The sequence below is a fragment of the Drosophila takahashii genome, chromosome X (assembly GCF_030179915.1).
Source record: "Drosophila takahashii strain IR98-3 E-12201 chromosome X, DtakHiC1v2, whole genome shotgun sequence".
NCBI lineage: Eukaryota > Metazoa > Arthropoda > Insecta > Diptera > Drosophilidae > Drosophila > Drosophila takahashii.
In genome coordinates this window covers 19823424-19845830 of record NC_091683.1, presented here as the reverse complement: position 1 = coordinate 19845830, position 22407 = coordinate 19823424, and the positions used below count along the sequence as shown (strand labels likewise).

Sequence of the window (22407 nt, the reverse complement as noted above, 5' to 3'; positions counted from 1 at the left end):
GAAATATTTAAAAAGAGTCATATCCTAGAGTAGAAGATAATACAATAAAAACCAAGGAAGCTAGAATTTATTTCCTATTACTTTTCCATTAATTTTCCGATCGTTCCTATGGCAGCTATATGATATAGTAGTCCGATTTTTTAAATATTTAATTCGAAATTCAGAAATATTTAAAAAATAACATCCCCAAAAGTAGAAGGTAATATTTCAAAAAACACCGAAGCTAGAATTTTTTTAATGTTTTCTTTTCCGATCCTTCCTATGGGAGCTATAAGATATAGTTGTCCGATCCGGTTGGTTCCGACATATATACTACCTGCAATAGAAAGAAGACTTTTGGGAAAGTGTCATCCCGATAGCTCAAAAACTGAGAGACTAGTTTGCGTAGAAACAGACAGACGGACAGACGGACAGACGGACAGACGGACAGACGGACAGACGGACAGACGGTCAGACGGACAGACGGACAGACGGACATGGCTAGATCGACTCGTCTAGTGATGCTGATCAAGAATATATATACTTTATGGGGTCGGAAACGTCTCCTTCACTGCGTTGCAAACTTCTGACTGAAATCATAATACCCTCTGCAAGGGTATAAAAATGCATCGAGAATTAAATTGGTCACTTCAGATTCTTTTTATAAGGACATATATTTTAAGAAACTTTTATGTTGGCAATATATGTTTATATAATAAGCAACAGGATTTTAGAATTTTTCCAATTCTAGAAAGTCTAATTTAACAGAAAAAATCCATTCTATATTGGCTTAAGATGGCAAGAAGAAAAAACCAGAAGGTGGCAATGCTATTATCTTGAGCACAGGTGTACATACGTACATATGCTTTGGATTTTGTCAAAAATTTGCATTTTGCAGCCGCACAACAAAAGTTCGAAGCGATTCAAGTCAAGTCCGAGTCAAGTTGAGCCGAGTGGAATTGATTCCATTGGTAACTCATAAATAAACATGAGTCGGGGAGATCGTTAAGCGAACATGCTTTCTGCACCGCCGCTCCGCCCCTCGAAACGCCCCATGAAAAATCCCCCATACCCGTCAAATCCATACAAACCATAAAGAATCGACATAACTGTGGCAATATTGTAAATGCAATTAACCGTTGTTCTCTGCCGCTGCTGCGCAATTGAATGTCGGACATTGGATAACCGAGAGCTTTGGAGGAACTATGATATAGGGGCACTTGGCACGCGTCGACTCTTTATACGGCAGAAAAATTACGGTAGTAATAGTTCTATTTGGACCCTGCTTACTCCAGGGGTGCTTCATGAAATGCAGTTCCTAATTATTTTTTTTTAATATCCCACCATTTTCCAACAAGTTCTTTAATTCGGATCGTCACTGTACTGTGTACGATTTTTATTTATTTTGTATTTTGCGAAATAATTTTAGTTTTAACTGAGAAATTGTTGAATTCAAGTTGTTTTTTAAACGCATAGGTTGCAATAAATATAAAGGAAATTGTTTAGTCAAACAATTACAATAAAATTTTTATGGTCTTTAGTTTCTTTCTTTAGTTTTCTTGAATTTAATATGGAATATGGTTTATTTATTCCATTTAAGGTATAGACAAAAATTCTTTGAAAAAATAGTTCCCTTTTGTATGCACGAATAAAGAAAATAATCAAACTTAAACTATTTGCTTTAGTGTTATACAAATAAGCGACTTGTGCAAAATGTGGCCAAGAGATACAAACAAGTTTTTAAAATAGTAAACATAAAGAAACACCTTCGATGGGATCGCCTCACAGGCGACGATTAGGTGCTTTACTTTGTGGATTGGATCACTTTGATTTGATTAATTTATTCTATGGAAATTTCTTCCGATCATTTGTGCTTTTAGTCTTCCATTCTTCTTATAGCGCCTACTCGCTTATTTTTTTTTTACTACGCCTACACTAACCATTTCCCCGCGTTTTTGGTCTGGCTTTCGTTATCGTTACTTGGTGGAGCAGTTGTTTTTTATTTTTATTTGTTGCTGCGGCTGCTTGTGCGACCTTCGCATAGCAAAGCGTCGCCGTCGTCGTCAGTCAAACAGCTTCACTTATTATAAAAGTATTATTATTATTTCGCTGGCTATCCAAGTCCACGCTTTATCGCATAGTTTCGTCGTATGTGTATATGTTAATTCGCTCGCCCGTCGCCCAGCCCTTCCGGAATTCGGAATCCGGACCCGCCTTCAAGTGATGTGTTACTTTTAGAAATAATGAACTCATTCACTCGCTCGGACACCAAACTCCAAAACCGGAAGTCACCGAAACAATTTTGCCATGTGCCTATTTTATGGGTTTTTTTTTGTTTCTTTCGTATCAGTATTCGAAATCTGAATAGAAAGTAACGTGCTTTGGGTTGAAATGAAATCGGAATGAAGCTAGAAACAAATAGACAAGAAAATCTAATTTCTTTACCACAATAAAGAGTGTTTGATCACCATCAACAATTGCTTTGCTATAGCAATTTACATTACATCTGTTGAAAGAACAGTACTTAAGGATTTTTTTAATTGGCTAACAATTTTGAATTTATTTTAACATATTTCTTTATGGTAAAGAGATTTTGTTTTTATATATTTAAGACTCAAGTAAAATATCGGTTAAGATACTTGTTGATTTTATTCTACCACATCGAAGCAAACTCTATTAGAAAACACGTGTTAGCGTGCCTTCTTGTTATTCTCAAATTGACACTTAACATCAAAACAACAACAGCTAAGATAATAACAATACAACAAAGCCAAAAAACCATCATAAAACAAACAAAAGAGAAATAAAACAAAACATAAATAGACTTGGAAAATTCCCTTTTCCGAACATACTCACACATGGAATGCAGGGGCAGTTTAAATTTTTGTTCTATGGATTTATCTCGGATACTTTAGCTCATTTATAATTTCTCCTAACCGATAAGGTTATATTTTGTGGTCAGTTTTGAGGGTTATTTCCCAACTCGAAAAACCCAAAAAAGATTTCGAATGAACAATGCGGAGCAGAGTCGTTGAGGAGATCTCATTATGTCTGGATTGTGTGGCAGAAACATTTCCAATTCGGTTTCGATTCACAAAAATTTGCAAATCAGATTTCATCCGTCTGTCTGTGGATTTCTGTGTGTTTGTACATGTGTACGTGTGTATATATGTCCGGGCATTATGCAAAAATGCTAATTTAAATGTGTTAATTTGATTGGCAGAGGTCCGACAGCTGACGACGCGATTTTTCGCTCGGCTCTGCGCTTTTTGAGCGGTTTTTTACTCGATGTTGTGGATTTTTTTAATTCTGTTTAGTTTTCAAAAGTTAATCGTAAAAACTAGGCAACCGAGCTGGCTAATGAATAAATATAAAGTCGTAAAACAAAAAGCAACAACAACAATATAAACGAGATAATAAAACACGCATACTAAAGTGGCGATAAAAACGCGAGCGCTTTATTTCAAGCTGGTAGTGGTTTCATATTATTGTTAACATCTTTTTTTTTCATACTCACTTACCAAATTGGTTAAGAAAACAAACTTTAACTAAACGAAAATTTTGGGCAAACAAAACAAAAAGAAAAATTAAAAACAATACTTAAAATCACATTGAAAAACGATTGAAAAGGACAGAATAATAATGTTTAGGCGAGAAGACAGTTGTGTGAGTATTTTGATCTCAATGATCTTCGTCTTCTCCTTTTCTGTGTGTTATTGGTTTCCTATTGCTGTTGTTCCAGTTATTGTCGTTGTTAATTAAACATACATATCCATATTCTTGTTGTTGTCACTTATTATTGTTACTCTAAATGTCCTCTTTGATATAAAGTCCTTAACTAGGATTTTTCAAGTTAATAATACCATGCTTCATTAATGCAAATGCACTCATAGATTTCATTATCACGTTTTCATGATCTAACAACTATTTACTCAGAAATAAGTATATCTATATTAAATGTTTAAAATGATTTAAAATAATTTCACAATAATTCACAACAAGGGCTCAGCTCCTATCGCACCCAATAAATGTTTTCGAGTCAACGATTTATTTTATTGTATTTATGTGGTATTTTTCAAAAGCGAACTTTAATACACGTGATAATCAGTTTCAAAGAACGTTCCTTTTTATTTTTGGCAAACTTTCCTATTTGTACTTAATATAAACTCATTTTAAATCACAATGTGTCAAAACTATAAAGCCAAAGCGTAAAATAAGTTTAATTTTGTTAAACATATTCACTCATTTATTAAAAAATAAATATTGATTATTAAAAATGTTGTACCTCATTTTATAAAATGAAATTGCTACAATAACCTTTCGGACACAAAGAAAATGTTTAATTGTTATTTCCGTAGTCCGTAATTTCATTTTGTAAACTAGTTTAATGAATGAATGAAACACGCCCACTTGGCACCGTCCGCCAGTTTTGGAAGGGATGGATATTGGGATACGAATAGGATGACAATTGCCGGGTGTTATTTTTTATTTTGGCCCCTCATTGGGACTCCTTCGAGTTCCTCAAGAAAAGGTAAGGTGACTTCTGCATATCGATGCTGCTGGCAAACAGCTGACTCTTACCTTTTGCCCCTACTGCTTGCCTCACCTGTCTGTGGTTTGTGGCAGGTGCCAAAACAAAACCGCAAAATATTGTTTCTTTTCTGCTCGTCTGGCTGCTGGCGGTTGGCGTACCTTTTACCTGGTTTTTTACCTGTTGGCCAGCAGTTGAGCGCAATTTAATTGAATTTTATTTCAGTTTCTCGAGCGGCATTAGGGTAACGCCCCTTACCGCCTGTTCTTCCTTTTCTTTTTATTTTTCTTTGTCCTTTTCGTCTGACTGTGTGTTTCCTTATCTCTTTGCAAGCAATTTCAATATTTTCGCTGGGGCCTCCATCCTTCTCACCTGCTGTTTCTGTTTCTCCTCCGTTTTCAGCTGTTAATTCAAAGTAAATTATGTATTTAGCATAATTACAATATTTGACTTTTACTCTTGACTGCACGCCATACACGAAGAAGAAGAGACTCGAAAAGTGCAGAAGAAACTGGGGCCCTGTCTTCGTCTTCAGCTGCCCGTTTCTGCCGCCTTCTCGAGGGCTCTTCCTTCTTCCGTGTACAAATTTATATTTATTTTTTTTTTGTTAAGAATTTGTCTGCCGGACAGCAAACTGACACTGGTGGTTTGTCTGTTTGGGACGCTTTTCCTTTAGCTTTTTAATCTTAATCCCGACTTATCGCACCCGGTGGATTTCCGGTGGAAAGAAATGAAAGAAAGAAAAGAAAATTCAGCTCACTGTGTGCATTCCTCATGATTAATGTTCAACTTTCGAGCTTAAGGTCTTAATCGATTTTTATCGTTGTCCACCTTTATATAGTACTCTTTGGCCTTGCCACATGTGGGTTAGCTTGCCTAATCACTAAATCGATTAATAATACAAAAGTGCTCTCTCTAAACAAATATTAGAGTTTTAAATTTTACCAAGTTACTTACTTTTTTTCCACATACTTAAAATCCTTATCGCAGTTTGTCACAATCTAAAAGTATTTATGTGAATTATTTCTCAGAAACACGTAATCTTATTCAATCCCGTATTGCTTTTATTTCAAAGCTGCTACATCTGGTTTATTTCACAAGAAATTGACTCATTCTCTATTTCATCATAGAAATATTCTGTACTAATAGAATAAATAAAAACGGCAAATCATCATTGAAAATTATTTCCAAAAAATTTGCTAAATGGTATTTTTTTTAAAAAAATGTCCCTAATATTTAGTTTTTTTTATAATAATATATTTTGAATCAGGATGAAATAGTCGAGGCTCCCAGTCATTCCTTAATAAATCTTCAAACTGCATAAAGCGGTTTTATCATTTTTTTCATCTTCCGATCCCTTTCACCCAAAAAAAGGAGAAAGTGGGATTTTTGTCGGGTATCTGATAAAGGATTAAATCGTTTTGGGGCTTTTTAATCCGATCGGCAGGTGCTGCTGCGGTGTGCATTTATTCGGGGCGTGGCACAAGTTGCGTGCATTTAATTACGCGTAATTATTCACTTAGTCTGTTATGCCAACAGCAGCGAAAAAAAAAGAAAAAATTAAAATGCAACAGCAACAGCAACAAAGATGACGATGATGACGTTCGTGGCCCTTAATTGCAAGCGTTTCCCGCTAATTACCCGAACCGCGATCCAAAAGAAAGACAAGGGGTGCCGGTAAAATGCGGTGGAAAATCTAGAAATGACGTTGGACCTGCGATTTCGGGATTGGGAGTTGTAAAAGGTGTCTTACATGTGTTTGCCGCCCCAGAGTTTTGCTTTTATCACATTTTCTTGCAATTCTCACGTGATTCATAAGCGGAGCGATTAGCGTTTACAAAGTGACGTTTGCCAGAAGGAGAAAAATAATTAGATCTAAATAACTAGCAAACATTTTAGATTAATTATTTTTTGATTAGACAAATTAAAATAAGCCTCTCGCCGAAACTTAATCGATAGATTACGGACTAGGATTTAGACAGAAATCCAGTTGTTCTTTTTCATATGCGATAACCATTCTCTTTTGACCCGCATAGTTGGACATGGAATCTAGGCATTCACTAAGCTCCAATGATCCAGAAGATGCTGAAATCGATGCCAGCGAAAGCCTTTCTTTCGGCTTACCGGCTTTCTATTGCTTCTCAACCAAAAGACATAACTCACCTTCGTTTATTGACAGAAAATAGATTAATTTTCAAGAGAGAAGGATCTACTGAAAATACAATCTATTTAAAACATGTATTCATGGAAAAAGAAAACCCAGCGCTGCCAAGACGACAAGATTCTAATTTTATTAAATTAGTAATCACTTGGAAGAACTCAAAGTAAATATCATCTTCGTTTCAGGGGCCACACTCAATTTGATTAAATTTGCCGACTGAAAGGGGTTATGGAAAAGCGGCCATGAAATTATTTTCTATTGCTTTTGCTTCTTAACTTTCCGCCTTTGAATGCAGCCACCCACTCAGTCACTCCCACTTTTTTTTTTTACTTTTTTTTTATAATATTCGTCGTATGGGAAAAGCAAGTTGAAATGCTGATATACAGATATTAACAGCTAATTAAATTAATAAAATATCACTTGGCTGGTATACCATGGCTTTTTTAATATTAATTTTAAAATCGAAATAAAACTATGTGGAAAACTATGTATATTTACTCTTTCTAGTTAGGTTTGCTTTAAATTAAATTTTCAATTACAGTGGTCGTTAAAAAAGAAAAAACCCCGGTATCCAGTATTTCTAATCAGCTGTCAATAGGTGTACATATATATATATGTATTAGTGGAGAAGGGTATAGCCCCCCACTTGCCGTGTCCCTTTTCGTTTGTGTGTGGGTGTGTAGGTCAAGTGCAGGCGTTGACAAATTGTCGTCGTTGTTTGCGTGCTGTCTTGCACAATCCTGTTTGCATTTGACAGGCGATGGCATAAAATAACAATAATGATGACAGCACCTGGCCTGCACTCGAGCGCCATCTATCCTATTTCCCCACTCCCTTACAGTCTGCTACCTTTCAAACGGACATAGAAGAGGCACCCCTTTCCCCGCCTCCCTGCCTCTCAACTCATCAACATCACCTGTTGGCCAGTGCTGACATAATAACTTGTAAATATTTTAGAATTGCCATCTTCCCTGATTTATCGTTAAATCTATTCAGAAATCAATGAATTATTTAATTTTTATGAAAGCTAGAATTCAAAAATATAGAACTTTTTACTTTTATGGAAAAGTACAACTTTTCAATCACCATTTTTAATATTGTTTTGGGATTTCAAAATCAAATTAAATTAAATTTTAAAAACAAGATGTAAAATCATTAAACTTGTCATTTCACTTTACCGATTATTTTCTACTAATAGTAAACTTTTTTTGTTCCAATTAAAAAAAAAAATTCTCAAGTTCTGCGTAGTCTAGATGGTTTATACAGTAAAATAGCTAGATTGCCAGCTCTAGCCATTCTGCGTGACGTCAGCGCTCTACGTTGTTCTACGTGCTACGTGCCGAAGTCCCTGTCTCTCCCGCTCTGCCTGCGTCGCTGCCGGCGTCGCTTTTCACACGCTGCAACTTCGGAGGTTATTGTTATTGTTGCTGTTGGCTATTCGGTTTCGTTCGTCACTGGTCGTTTGGCTTTTTGGCTTGTAGGAAAAGAAGGTGCGCGAAATGATGTTAGACAATTGGGAATACGGATAGTGTGGGAAGCGGTTTTCCGTTGGTTGTTAATTTTTTTTCCACTTGGTATCTTAAAAACCTAGAGTAGTGTTTTTCTTGATATCTCCACAACACATTTCCAGAACCCTCTTCAAGCGTACAAAATAAACCAAATTTATCAATGAATGAATCGCGTAAAAATCAACAAATTTACTAAAAATTGAAAAAAAAAAAATAAAAAAAAAATATGTGACAGTTAAATAAAAAATAATGCCGGAAAATGGCTTTAAAATATATAAAAAATCATATGTAAAAAATGGACTATGAAATAATCAAATCGAAAATGTTGCCAACAGAAACTGCGAAGCTCGCGTTTAAAATATACTCTTTTCACCTGTGTCAAACTCAAAATTGCTAAGTTCTCACCAGCGGAAATCTCAAACTTCGCTCATAGAACAAGAAAACTTTCTTATCAATCATGATACTCAATGATAAAAAAACAATAGATTTTCAAAATATAAAAGCCAAAGTGAGTGTGTGTGTGTGTGCGAGTGCTTAATAGCAATTTATCTCTGTGATTGCAGCCCGTCAAATGAAAAATACGAGAAACATTGAATAATTAAAAGGGAAAAGAAAGAAAACGCCTTGGAAATAGTCGGCGCTAAAAACCAAGAGGAACCAAGCGAGGGAAACGTTTAGAACAAGAGTTGCCTTAACAATAGAACTTCCTTGTTGACTTACATATACATATATACAAATACATATACAGTGTACATATATACAAGAATATTATATACAAAATATCACGGAAACTAGAAGCATATAAGTCAAAAATATATACCAATATATATATTTTTTATACGAGAGAAAAAACAAAAAAAAAAAGGGAAAAAATCGAGGAATCGCAAATCGAAAATGCGCCTAAAAGAGACCACAAAAAAGTCGGCGCCATCAACCAACAACCAACATCATCATAACCAAAAGATCGCCGTACCGCTTTCCGGCGATCTACTGAGTACGCTGCACATTTCGCCGCCCCTTCACCCACATCATCATCATCAGTTGCCGCTCTCCGTGCAGCTGCAACACCAGTTGCAACAGCAGCAGCAACATCAGTTGCACCACCACCAGCAACGCTGCTCCAGCGTGGGCAGCACCAGCAGCAGCGGCACCTGCGAAACGGACCGCTCCGGATCCTGTTCGTCGGCCCTTTCGCCCGCCGGCGGTGGCATGATGCCCGGCCTGGGTGCGAGCGAAGGATTGGTTCCCGGAGGAGGAGGAGTCGGAGGAGGAGCAGCGATACCAGGTGCAGGAGGAGCTAGTAGTGCCAGTGGTGGTCAGGGACAGGGACAGGGACCCAACGACGAGGCCTCCGCTGCCGCTGTGCTGGCTGCCAATATCGCCGAGTCTTTCACGTTCCTGCAACAGCATGCGGCGCATCATTTTCGCGACATTTTGTATGCGGCCCACATGCTGGGAAGAGGTAAAGGAAAAGGAGTAACCGGTGGGTGGTGGTGGTGGGAAAAGGGGAGGGGAAAGGGGGGGATTATACGTTGCACGACCTGCTGCTGTGGGCAGCAAACTGGAGCCGCTCAACTGGTTTTGCTAGCTTTTTTTTTTCTTTCTTTTTTATTTATTTATTTTTTCGGCCAGGCCAACTTTCACTTTATGCATTGTTGCCGCACTTCACTTCTCGATTATTTTTTTTTTGGCTCGAATTGCACTTGCCGTCCCGCTCAGTGAAAAGCTCCCCTAGTTGGCACCCCAATTGGCTGCGATTTCCTAGTTTTAGGCCTTTTTTTTATCCAAAATTGGAATAACGAAAATATTGTTTTCAATAGCGAGGAAAATAATTGATTTGGGATACAAATTACAGGTGTTCCAGTTACAGTTATTCTAAAAAAATTAAATATACCAGAACCTAAGAAAATTTAATTATTAAAATATATATAATTATAAATAAAATACTATCTATACTGTTTGGTACTATAAGTACCATTTTTGGTCTGGCCTAGGTTAATATATCTATTTAATTTATTGTTTATTCAACCCAAGAAGTTATTATATAAGGATTATAACTTATATTTTATAATTCGTACTTAATTATAATATTTAAAAAATGAAATGTGTGGCATATAAGCATGGTCTGTTCTCATACTTGTATAAATAATAACTTCATCACAATCCGAATTCATAAGATATAAGTATATATAAATATTAAAAATTATATTGACTAACGCTCCACTCATTTTTCTCTCCATTTCAGGCTATTATCAGCCGGCTGGACCGCTGATCTCGCCACATGTGATCGCCGCCCCGCCGCCGCAGGCGCAGGTGAAGAAGCTTCAGGAGGAGGACAGCGCGGCACCAGTTGCCGGTTCGCCGACACAGTTGCAGCAACATCAGGCGGCCGCCGAAGCCGCCGACCAGGCGGCAGCAGCCCAGTCTCATTCTCATTCTCAGTCGCAAGCCAACCCAACCCACGGTCACGCCCACGCGCACGGCCACGCCCACAATCCGCAACAGGCGCAGCATCCGCCGCAGCCACAGCCGTATCCGGCCAGCGCCGTGGCGGCCGCAGCCGCTGCAGCCGCCGCCCACCAGGGCGTGCCCTATTCCCGCTCGATGCACGCGGCCCAGATGCACTACTCGACCGCCTATCCGCCCAACTATTACGCGCCATATCCGGGCGAGGTCATGTGCTACTCGCCGCCCACCTACCAGCCGTACTTCTCGAGCAAGGTCTACCAGCCATCGCATCCCGGCCATCCTGCCGCCCATCCGCAAGGACCGCCGCCGCCGGGCGCCTATCGCCGTTATCCCTACTATCAGCACGCGGGTCCGCCGCCGCCGCACGAGCTCTACGAACAGCAGCAGCCGCCCCCGCCGCCCGTCTCTGTCTCAACCGGATCGCAACAGCAGCAGCAGCCGCCGACCAGCAGTTCAGGAGGAGCAGCAGGAGCAGGAGCGGCAGGAGCAGGAGCAGCTGGAGCGGGAGCACCCGCCGGCAGCCAATTGGTGCCGGCACACCAGCAACAGCACCAGCAGCAGCACTTGGAGCACTACCCGGGGCCACCCAGCTACTACGCCGGCTACAGTCCCGGCGGAGGAGCCTCCTCCGGCCAGTGCTACACCCGCGGCCTGCAAGGACCGTATATGGGTAAGGAAAAGTATGGTCCAGTCCCGGATGCATTTCGAGCCACTGCGAGGAGTTGCCAACTTAGCTAGCCAGGATTAGCCAACGTCGATGGGTCTGCAGCAAAGTGATATCAGTTTAGGGATTGAATTTATAATGAACAAGAGAGTACTTAGACTATCCGATACCCTTTACTCAACTTAACTTTAATGGATTGTTCGATTGTATAAATAGTTCTATAGTAAACATTTTTAAAATCTGTTTAAACGGATTATTAATAATGCGTATTTAAATTCATAAATTAATTATACAAGTTACAAATATTTAAACTAAAAAAGATTTAAGAGCAGAATAATCTGTAACTGGTAAAAAAAAAACTCTTTCTGAAAAAGGGATTAGTTTAATTAACTAGAAAAAATGAATAATATTTCATGAAAAGATCCTTGAGTTAGTATGTAAAAATCCGTCTTGCATTCTATAAATTAAGATATGTAAACTTTAGATTTGATATTTTTTTTTTAATCATTTTAAAGTAAAGCTCATCTACTTGTGCTGTTCGATTCAGATACTTTGAAGAGATTGTTAGTTGGCAACACTTGTTAATAATCCTACATTTTTTAACTCCAACTCTATTTTGATATTTGCAGAGTATCCACCGCAGTGTCCCTGCCCAATGCCTCAATCGTGTCCAAAAAACGTCCATACTGGGCCTCATATTGGTAGCAACATAATCAGCAACATCGACCAGAGCGGCAGCAAGAACAGCAGCAGCAGCAGCAGCGGCAGCAGCAGCAGTTGCAGCAGCAACATGTTGCTGAGTGCCACGAGCAGCAGCAACAGCAGCACCTTGACTGCCTGCAGCAACGCTACGACAACAACTACAGCGTCAGCGTTGACTACCAGTAGAGGCCCAGTGAAAAATGTGACCCCCAACAACAGCGACAGTAGCAGCAACACCAGCAACAGTTGCAACAAGAACAGCAGCAGCAGCCAGACAAGTGAGACAACCTCACGGGCGACGGCGGCAACAAACACGACAAATACGACGGCAACCACCGCCACAACGGGCACCCAGTGCCAGATGCTCGTGAAGACGGAGCTCAAGGGCGAGAATCCCAATCCCAATCCCAATCCCCAGGTGACCAAGATGCAGTACGAGGCCCATGTGATGCCGCCGCCCACTCCGCCGGAGAGCTACTGTGCCAGCGACGAGAAGCTGCTCGACGATCAGGAGCAGGAAGCCGAGTTGGAGCTTCGATTGCGTCTGGGATTGCGCATGGAGAAGGGTCACGGTGGGCAGCAGCAGCAGCAGCAGCACATCGAGGCGTACGATCTCACCTGCAGCACCCCGCCCCCAGTGAATTCAGCACCTCAGGCGGCGGCGGCGGCGGCAGCAGCTGTGCCGCGCAAGGCGAGGATCGGCAAGAGCATGGCCAGGGAGATGGTCTATGCCGCCCAGCAGCAGTTGAAGCAGCCGAAGGAAGGAGCTTCGGCTAAGATGGAACCAGCGGAACCAGAGATGCCTTTCGTACTTAAAGCCGAAATCAAAGCAGAGACCAAAATCAAAATCGAGCACGACGGTGAGGCGCAGGTCGGCAGCACACATATCAGCGATTTGCCGGACCTCAAGCCCACCATCAAAACGGAGCCAGAGCAGGAACAGGAACAGGAGCAGGAACAGCAGCCGGATGCGGGAGTAGTAACAGCTGTGGCCAAAACGGAACCGGAGCAACAGGATCAGGATCAAGAACAACCTACGCCCGGTGGCAGCAAGCAGCGCATCAATTTGCTGGCCTCCTCCGGCGGCAACAAGAAGACCAAGACGAATCACAGCTACAAGAGCCTGATCAAGCAGGCAGAGCCCAAGAACTACCTGTGTCCCGGTCGTCGGTTCATCCGTCGGCACGGCCGTGCTCCGGCCAAATATGCCAAGCGGCGTCAGATGATCCTCACGCAGCGACAGCAGCAGCGGATGCGCCTGCAACGTCGCGAGCAGCAGCAGCAGCGACGGCAGCAACGCGAGGCGGCAGCAGCGGCAGTGGTGTCCTCTCCTTTAGGAGAACCTGCAAAGGAGACAGGAGCAGAACCTCCCAGCGTTACAGAGCAGGGAGCCACTCCCACCGCCTCGCCAAAGAGGGCGCGGCCACGGAAGCAGGAGATTGCCGCACTGCATCTGCTCGAAGGCCTGGACACGACGCTCAGTCGTGGCTACTTCAGTGACCCGGAGCTCAATCACAGCAGTCGCAAGCAGGCGCCGACGGCAGTGGGCGGCCTCTATGCCGCCTCCTCGCCGCTAGCACCAGCCACTGATCACCGGGGCAAGCAGCCCGCGGCCGAGAAGCGCTCCAAGTCGGAGACCAAGAAGCCAGCGGTTGGAGAGATCTCGGATTCAGCCTTGCCATGTAAAAAGCCCCGCAAACAGACCGCTGGAAAAGCCAAGGGCAAGAGCAAGAAGTCAACGGGAGGAGGAGCAGCCGCGACAGTTGCATCCTCCACTGCCGAAATGCAGTCGGCAGCGGTGTCATCAGGAGCCAGTGGATCCAGCCAGGAGACGAACAACAACGAGTATCAGACGGCAGATCTGCAGGCTCAGAAGTTCCGTGAGTCAACGGCTGAAACAGAAGCAACGGGAACATCAGCCAACCAGCAGCAACATTCCGATGAGCAACACCAGTTTCTGGTGCCCAATCAACCTGCAGTGGGAGCAACTGCCGTTGCACCAACTCCCCCTCCTCCTTCGACGACTCCCAGCCGTCAGAATCAGACGACGCACACGAAGCGGGCCAGATCGCGTTGCAAGTTCGGCAATCGGAAGCGCCAACGGCAGCGACCCGGGGGCGTGAGCTACGAACTGGACGTCACCCAGCCGCCGGCAACTAAGGCCAATGTGGTGCCCAAGTGGAACAACGGTTGGATGTGGGCGGGCACCGCCTTCCAGGGCGCCGTCTTTCTCAATGTGAGTGGAAAATAATATTTTAATAATATTTTTTTTAATTTTGTGATAAAGCCAACCGTGCAAATTGTATAACTATATTTTTTTAAAATTTGTTTTACCCACAAAATCGCCATAAATTATTATTATAAACTCAAAAAATAACAGTTATTCTTTGAGTTTTACTTAAAATGTGATTTTTAACATAAAACTCATAACAGTTACGATTGTTGGGAAATATACAGTAAATTAAATCCTTATACTTAAATAAATTTTATTCTGTCTTCTGTAGAGCGATGATCCGCTGGTGCTGCGCACCTGCTACCCGGCCATGCGGCACGTGGAGGGCGACATCATCCGCATCAGGGACTGTGTGCTGCTCAAGGCCAACGAGGACAACGAATTGCCCTACGTGGCCAAGGTGGCGCATCTCTGGCAGAATCCCGAGGATGGTGAGTAGTCTATAGAGATTCCTATTAGACTGTAAATTATTAAATTCGCTCATCCCCACAGGCGAGATGATGATGTCGCTGCTGTGGTATTACAGGCCCGAGCACACTGATCAGGGAAGGCAGCGCAACGATTGTCCCGACGAGGTGTACGCCTCCCGGCACCGCGATCACAACTCGGTGGCCTGCGTCGAGGACAAGTGCTATGTGCTCACCTTCAGCGAGTATTGCAGGTGAGTCGAGGGAATAACCGTCTACCGGATTTTTAGTGACATTTTAATGTATTTCAAGGTATCGTCGCCGCCTGCGTGCCGCCGAGGAGGATGTGGAGGACGTGAGCATTGTGCCCCGTCGACCGAGCAGTGCCATCGCCACCGGATTCCCAGTGCGCACGGTGCCGGAGCATACGAATCCGGAGCTGGTGATGTTCTGCCGTCGGGCCTACGAGTTCCGGACGCGTCGCCTGCTCAAGCTGCCCCAGAAGAACGGGCTCGTTTGCAGCTCCAGCTAGCGCAAGGCATTGAACTGTGGAGTGTAGGAACATTAGCTTAAATTCAGATTGCAGTGCGGTGCAATTGGAGCAGCGATGAGATGAGTTGAGGAGAAAGCCCTGGCAGAGAATAAGAAAAGGCGTAGGAAGAAAGTTAAATTGTTTTGATCAGTCTACAGTATTGTTAAAGATATTTTTTGTCTTTGTTGTTGAGAGAGATATCTGTAAGGAGGAAAAGAAGGAAGGAAAAAGGGGGCTGTGCCAGTGCATTCGTTGTTCCTAACCAAATTTCGATTGCTCTCGTTGCGCCCGTCGTTCGATGTTTCCTGACCCAAGCGCACACACATACACTACCTCTGTCGGGGCAGGATAAGAGAGACACTGGAGACACACGTCTACACACAGATGACACACACCAGAACCAGACCAAAATGTAGGCGAAGGCTTTTCACTTGGATGTGGAAATTTCGAGAGATGCGAGGAATGAGGAAGGAGATTGTGGGGAAGCTAGGAGAACTGCTAGGAGAAAGCATTAAATATTTTACATTGTATTACATAAATTATTTATTCTGACTATACCAACCCACACACACAACCACATATGGATATTTTTGTTATTAAGTTGTATGTATTTATTATCATTAATATCGAGTTAGTCAACATTCTGTGTACAGTTTTCCGCTCGCTTTTGCTCTTGTCGCTGGAGAAATTCTCGGAACCCCCGTAACTAAATGTTTCTTATGTAGACTGTTACTAAAATGTAATTGTGGGTGCCGCCGAAATTTATCCGAACTGACATGCAAACATTTTCTGAAACTAGTACTTAGCCTGGTGCAAAAATTTAGTTATGTGGTATTTTAAATTAGCCATCTACATAAAACATTGGGTACAAACCAACTCTGAATCGCCAAATTATGTCTACCGACTTTAAATTCTAATTATGTCCGATACAATATTTTTATCTCCACTAAACTTACAACCAGTTTAAGAATATTTTGGAATCGGAATTTAATTACAAATTTATCTACGAGGATATCTTGAGCTATAGGTTTCTCTTCTCGTTTCATATATACTCAAAATTAAAGAAAATCCCAACCCATTTAGTCTATAAACTCAGTTATATGTAAAACCATGCTAAACCTATCGATGCTCAGGCAAAAACTTTGCGCACAGACAGACCAACTTAACTATTTAACACTTCGAAATGAGATTTCTGGCTCCAGAGGCGGAAAACTGGAAGACTTTACATCGATTTTTGCAGGCGCTGTTGGTATATTTTTTTAGTTGTTGTTAGTTTTTGTAAGCGAAGGAAAAAACATTTTGTACTCCTAATTTGACAATTATTTTTTTTGTTTTCGTTTTATTTTGGAAATTTGATTTCAGAGTTACGATTTTCTGTTTACTTTATATTATTCAGCTGAAAACAGTTAAAAAGAATCTTTAGGGAAGGAACAACAGAAACAACAACAAGTCACATTATATTATATTATATAATATATATATATTATATATATACGTAGTTCTATATATAAACAAATATCCTTATCAATATAAATATTTTTTTTTCGTAATCTTAATTTAATTTAGTTGTAGCGTTTTTAGTTACTAAGTTGATATTGCTAATAGTTTGTTTTATACCAAATACACAAAAAAAAGAACATTAAGCGATTCTAAGAAAAACCTATTTATGCACACCCAAACACACATACATACATCTATGCACAAGTGTATAGTTTTATATATATGAATATATATGAATTATATGTATTATTTTTTTAAACCAATTACCTGTTCTTTTTTTATTTTTTAATGTGACTTGAGGACGGGCAGAGTTATTTTCGGGGCCTACTTTCGGGCTGTACTTTCCAGATATCCCGGATGCGTGGGCGTGGGCGGTTAGGTGTAGGCTAGTAGGCGTGGCAATGTGTAGAGCTATGGATAAAGCAACGTAGGACAAGAGATGCTGTCGACGCTTTGGAATAGAATGTGCAAAAGATAGAAATCGTATATAAATACACACATATATAGGGAGCATAGCCAGACATATGATACAAGTATACAAAAACAGGAACTCACAACTTACACAACAACACTCACACGCACACGTACACACAAGGATAATACGATCCATTAATACATATGTATACCTAGTGAAGCAGGACGATGAAAGAATTCAATTAGTGAAAAATCAACAAGCAACCACAAATTGTAGCCTAAATTACCAAAACAAACAAACAAACAAACAATATATTTGTATGCCATATATATGATATATATATATATACACAATACATATACATTTACATACACATATACATATACATAATATATATAGATATCTATATATATACTGGAGCCTTGTTCCTGCTGGGCCAATACAAGGAAGGACTCATATATATTTCTATAGGCAAATTGAAGGAACCACAGGAAGCAACCACAACCGAAACCGAAAGCAATTCAAACCAGTTTGTATTATAGATGGGGAGACGTCGCAAAAAATAAGTATGGCGTTCTTCACAGCAGAGTACAGTCAACCCACACTAACAGAAACACACGAACACACACACTAATGCCTCTGGATACAAGTTAAATGATTAACATGTTTTTTCGCTGGTTTCTGTTGGATTAATGAAAAGCCAATGTGGATCCCCTATTGTATTTTGTAGAGAAATCTAAAACTAAAACAAAAAACCAAAACTGAAAACAAAACTCGTTTGAAAATCATTTCATTCCAATCTGGTCGAAGTCCTTCGACTCGATAATTTCCATATAGTTGTTAGTTACACATACTGTACTGTCTGTAAGCCTACAGTCTGATCTTTTTCTTCAATGTTTGCTTTAAGAAATACATTTTGAATAAAATTGTAACGTAAAACTGAAAATCCACAACACAACAAATGAGAAAATGAAAAATGAAACTTAACCAGAGCAAGAACAAAATAAGTAAGAAAAAAACCAGGAAGAACAAGAACAAAACAAGATCAATAAAACAAATCCAATATAATTATTGTTTATTACTAGACTAATAAATGTATTTTTTGGCAGATTAAACCAAGTCTTTATCAATTAGTTTGGGTTACGTATCACCGTCCTTCGGGGCTCTATTACCGACTGAGGTATTGCCCTAGTGTTACCTTCGATCGAGTCTAACCAAATCAAGTTCACACGCCGCGGTAATGAAAATAAATAAACAAGTGTTGATAATTGTAGTTGGCTTCTACATTAAAAAAATCATGCACAGTGAATAGAGCTTGAAATTTATCGATATTTTCGATATTTTGACCATATTGATTCGATAATTTCGATGTTTTAAAAGGAAAGCCTTTTCGCACATATTTGTTGGTTGCCATAATAGTGTAAACTTTAATTATTTAACTACAAAGTTTCGAGAGATTTTCCAACTTTAGAAATTTACCCTGTTTCCTATAAAGGTATTTCAATAAAGTAATATTTTTTTTTATTTTTTTATTTCTTTAATTGTTAAGATGGTGGTTACTCATGGTGGATTAAGTACAGTAAACGTTTCACCACTTATGTACATATGTCTAGGGTATTCCCTTTCCAAACTCCCGACACATCACGCCCACATTAAAACGACGGGTTTGATAATCATCGCCAGCACGTAGGACTGAGAACTGAAATCAAAAGTGATCACACTTTGACATTGAAATACAAAGTCTTTCGGTTGGGCAATTAAGTTAATCGCCGGGTAAATTGGTTCCCTTGGATGTGCATAGAAGAAAGTCAGATCTACTTATGTATGTATGTTTTTGCTAATTGGTGGCTACATGTGCATGTCTCAATTATCTGGCTCGCATTTACATGCAAACATATGTATTTCGAGCAGTTTATCTGGTATCTTTGGGGTGCCTATGAGATCATGGGGACCCGAGATGTGACTCAGTTAATTTGGCCCAAAAGCTTTATCAACAGGTGTCAGCCCCTGCGATTCCATACTTGTTTATCGCCTTTGTTTTCGTTTCGTTTCGATTTCGTTTCTTGTGTGCTTTTGCCTGCCGCTTGCCTTCCGGTGGGAGGGGGAGGTTAATTACATGGGCGTTGCTCGCCTAAATATATCAATTGTGTGGGCGTGCCCCAAGAAGATGACGTACTCGATCTGCTAACTCAACTTGTTTATTGTTAGTCACTAAAACTGCGCAGCTGCGTGCGAAACAATAATTTGTGTATTTCACGAGCTCAGATGCACACAAATTTCATGTAAATTAACTTATATGTTGGTGATACTTCCAGAAGGTCTCTTTGTAATATTCTAAAAGTCTATACTTAGGTATTCAAATTTTGCATTTTTTACCATTTAAGAAAATTAGTAAATCAGTTTCGATTTTGGCCAACAGGAATTTGCACAACAAATTTACAATGAACAAGTTCTTGACCTTGGCATTGGTATCTGAAAAAAACAAAATTGTATTTCAGATGATTATAAAAATCTTCATACCCATATTTACCATCTTTAATTGTAAAAATCGAATATTTCCTTTGGTGTATCAATTATTTTAACGATATGATACTCTCCATTCTGCTTTCGGATTAGTCCTCTCTCCACAAAATAGTCCATGATTTCATCCACTTTATCCACTAGTTTTATGACTCTGGTTCTGGTGGCCGTGCTCAAAGTACGCAGGATCACTTCTTTGGAGGCGGAACCACCCATGGCATCAATGGAATCCATCACAAGTCGCGCCATCGTTCTATCACTTGACAACATATTTCCAGTTATAAAAAAAACTACGTACAATTTTGGGAGAAAAATATTTTAAATTGAGACGTCCAAACACAACCGAAGTGGGGTATAAAATAGTGAAGTTTTATTTCAGTTGTCAAAGGCCACTTGGAATACGGAAAAATCTAAAACGGTTGGTACATTTCTTCTTTACTTTATTTTTGTTTAAATCTTGGTTCTTGAAAACTAAATGGACAGATTGGTTTTATATATAGTTATAATAACCAAAAGTAAATGATATTAAAAAACATAAACAAATCAGAAACGAAAAGAGTTGTTTTCGCTTGAGTGAAGCCAAATTTACAAAGAACAGATTTTAATAAATTTTTCGACACGTCAACAAATATAAACATATCTATACATTAGAAGTGCTTTTTGCTCCACACTTTAAAGATGTAAACAATTTTGTGCAAGCTTTGGTTTTTAGCTATACTTAATTGCAGCATTTAATGGGGTGAGAATTCGATAGGAATTAGAAAAAACAAAGAAAATAAAGCATTGTCTTGATCTTCAGTTTTTGTATTTAATGAAAAATTTACATAATAAAAAAAGTAACATAAATTAGGCTTAGAAACTATGTAAAAAAAAAAGAACCGATCAACACAATAAACACCGCATTACAGTCTCATGGTGGCCAGCGTAAATCCCAGTGCCGCCAGGGTCAAGGTCGCGCCCACTGGGCTGCTAATGACCGCTGCCCCGCTCTGATAGCCGTAGGAGCCCGGATAGTTGGGATCCGGCCGTCCGCCCACGTAGCCCGGCTGTCCCAGCTGTCCTGGCTGACCGGCCTGGTTGCCGTAGGAGAAGGGGCGACCATGCTCGTCTGTGCCGCTCACGTAGTAGCCACCATTGCCGCCCGCTCCGCCGTAGGAGCCCCGCGAATCGATGCCGGCATAGCCGTAGCTGTACTGCGGATCCTGGCCACTCAGACTGCCCGGCGGATGCATTCCACCCGACTGGGCGTTCGAATAGGCGCCCACGCCAGCCGCATTCCCGTTATTCCAGTGCACCGTTCCGGCCTGAGCGTCCACTGGAAGAAAATATATAATAAAATTAGTAAATTTTTCGGTAAAGGATAATTCCCCTTTTGTATAGCCACATTTTTTAATGGTTTGGTTACATAACTATAAAAAAAAGTTTGCTACTGTTCAAAATAATCTTAACTTTGGTTACTATTCTTTAGTAAAACTACTAAAAAAATGTGAGCGTAACTTTTTGATCTGTCAAATTTACAATAATATGTTCTGGATACGGTTTAAATTTATTTAAAGTAAATTTTAACAATTTGTGTGCTACTTCTTTTCACAAAACAATGAGCTAAATCTGCATACTTTAAATAATTTGGAAAAAACCATGACTAATAAATTCGCCGAAAAACTAATTGCAAACCCCATCTGCTATCAACGAATCACACATACGTACATTAGAAATATAACATACAAATATTACTTCGAAAATTAGAATTTTTCGGTTTCCCAGCAGTAACATTTAAGTACCCGCACAATTGGGTCATGTGAATCCACGTTCATTCATTAAATAAACAAAAACTTTTAACTTAAAAAAATATTCTTGCAATATTTGTTAAATTGCTTTATTGGAGACCGGTTCCGTTTTTTGTATCGCAATTAAGAGTGATATTCCAGTGTGTTGTTATCCATAAGTGTGATGTGTTTACTCGGAGCTCGCAGAGTACTAGAATCGTACTTAAGTGTAAGATTTAATCTTTCCATTCGAGCATTCCATCGTTTATCGAATTTTCACAATTTTGCAAAAATTTTCCCAGACTCACCCGCACTAAACTTGACAAGTGCCAGGCAGATCACAATGCTGCCGCTCAAGATCCGATTGAAATTCGACATGTTTACCGAATGCGCGCTTAACTCCAACTAAACCGCTAACAAAGTGCCGGCTACGGTTTTAAGCTCGCTTCCCAAGCCCGGCTCTCAGCCATCAAAAACAATCGCAATTTGCTGTTGTCTGAGTCATTTGTTTTTTTTTGTGTTTATCCACTCAAATTGAAGGGAATGGTAGTTATAGCTAGAAATGATCGACGCACTGGAGTTGGAAATTTTTGGAAATCAGTCTATGCAATATTATTTGCTAATAATATAGGTGTTTATAAATAGAAACACTTTTGTACTAATAAAAAAATAACAAGATTTATTATATATTATTATTCACATTTAAATTTAAGGTGTATTACATATTTTTCGGTAGTACTGGGTATCACAAAGTTGTAACAATCGAATCGTTTTTCATTCACTTCTTGCCATCTAAGATTCGTCTCCCTCCAATCGCAAAAGTCACGTAAATCGGAGAATTTAGTTAATTATACCCGTTACTCGTAGAGTAAAAGGGTATACTAGATTCGTGCAAAAGTATGTAACAGCTAGAAGGAAGCGTTTCCGACCCCATAAAGTATATATATTCTTGATCAGGGTCACTAGCCGAGTCGATCTAGCCATGTCCGTCTGTCCGTCTGTCCGTCTGTCCGTCTGTCT

General features: G+C 40.2%; 3 protein-coding genes across 6 annotated transcripts in view; 1 reads left to right on the top strand and 2 right to left on the bottom strand.

Moving 5' to 3' along the window:
* Positions 1–18216, top strand: part of Hers (Histone gene-specific Epigenetic Repressor in late S phase) — a 46841-nt gene extending 28625 nt beyond the window's left edge. For 2 of the 4 annotated variants that reach the window (XM_070219151.1, XM_070219152.1), the window contains exons 2-7: positions 8743–9662; positions 10425–11318; positions 11942–14250; positions 14519–14678; positions 14740–14908; positions 14967–18216. In XM_070219151.1, the coding sequence (XP_070075252.1) occupies positions 9074–9662; positions 10425–11318; positions 11942–14250; positions 14519–14678; positions 14740–14908; positions 14967–15186 (4341 nt within the window). In that variant the 5' untranslated portion in view covers positions 8743–9073 and the 3' untranslated portion in view covers positions 15187–18216. The remainder of the gene's footprint in view (positions 1–8742; positions 9663–10424; positions 11319–11941; positions 14251–14518; positions 14679–14739; positions 14909–14966) is intronic. The other 2 variants (XM_017141437.3, XM_070219150.1) reach the window with 2 other exon arrangements.
* A 1065-nt stretch (positions 18217–19281) lies between these two features.
* On the bottom strand, positions 19282–19982 carry LOC108057249 (uncharacterized). Its single transcript, XM_017141423.3, has 2 exons — positions 19632–19982; positions 19282–19573 (listed from the first exon to the last, which is right to left on the bottom strand). The coding sequence occupies exon 1, from the start codon at positions 19889–19891 to the stop codon at positions 19637–19639; it is 255 nt and encodes an 84-aa protein (XP_016996912.2). The 5' UTR covers positions 19892–19982; the 3' UTR covers positions 19282–19573; positions 19632–19636.
* A 415-nt stretch (positions 19983–20397) lies between these two features.
* Positions 20398–21814, bottom strand: LOC108057248 (heterogeneous nuclear ribonucleoprotein A3). The gene is made up of 2 exons (XM_017141422.3): positions 21696–21814; positions 20398–20936 (listed from the first exon to the last, which is right to left on the bottom strand). The coding sequence occupies exons 1-2, from the start codon at positions 21763–21765 to the stop codon at positions 20524–20526; spliced, it is 483 nt and encodes a 160-aa protein (XP_016996911.2). The 5' UTR covers positions 21766–21814; the 3' UTR covers positions 20398–20523.
* Between the last annotated feature and the right edge of the window lie 593 nt (positions 21815–22407).